General features: G+C 29.8%; 1 protein-coding gene across 1 annotated transcript in view; it reads right to left on the reverse strand.

Moving 5' to 3' along the window:
* Positions 1-689, reverse strand: part of LOC119586669 (cilia- and flagella-associated protein 298-like) — a gene marked incomplete at its 5' end in the record, with an annotated part of 5,463 nt that overhangs the window by 1,747 nt on the left and 3,027 nt on the right. Inside the window, 1 exon segment of the mRNA XM_037935405.1 lies at positions 292-390. Coding sequence (XP_037791333.1) covers positions 292-390 — 99 coding nt within the window.

A 689-nucleotide genomic window follows, 5' to 3' on the forward strand; every position in this document is an offset into this window, starting at 1 on the left:
AACTGTCTAAAAGCTATTTCCCTGTTGGCAACTCTACACATACACTCATACAAATACCAGAGTTACATTGTATTGGAGTTCTGAACATTATAAAATTAAATTCAAAGCATGACCATTACCAGGAAAACTTAATGACACAATTCAAGATACATAATCAGTATTTCAATATATTTTTAAAATGATGCACACACTAAAGATTTATCACAGAAATACTAATAACATATACTACACTGCAAAATTAACATTCTTGCTCTCTCTGACATCTGTCAGAACAAAGGGAATTTCTCCTACCTTTGACTTTTCATTTTTGCCAACGTAGTCTAGTAGTTTCTTGCCACACAACATTTCCTTCCCAGCAAACCAAAGTTTTGTTACTGACGCATCTAGAACCTTAAAAGTAAAAGGAAAATTTATGTTCATACAAAGAATTTCAATGGTATAGAGTAAATAAAGAATTTCATATCTACAGGAAGTAATAGACAACATTAAGTAGAAAACAAGGTAAGAAGTGATACTTTGAAGTGTCCATAACCTAAATAATTATAATAATGGAGGACCTGTATTAGATATATACATATAAATACTTCTAAAATTAATAGTGCTTAAATCCATAAGCCAAATAGAACAGAAAGTTCTGACTGAAAAATAAAAAATGGAAATTTCCATCTTTACTTGAAACTTAAACACAT

The sequence above is a fragment of the Penaeus monodon genome, chromosome 21 (assembly GCF_015228065.2).
Source record: "Penaeus monodon isolate SGIC_2016 chromosome 21, NSTDA_Pmon_1, whole genome shotgun sequence".
Classification (NCBI taxonomy): domain Eukaryota; kingdom Metazoa; phylum Arthropoda; class Malacostraca; order Decapoda; family Penaeidae; genus Penaeus; species Penaeus monodon.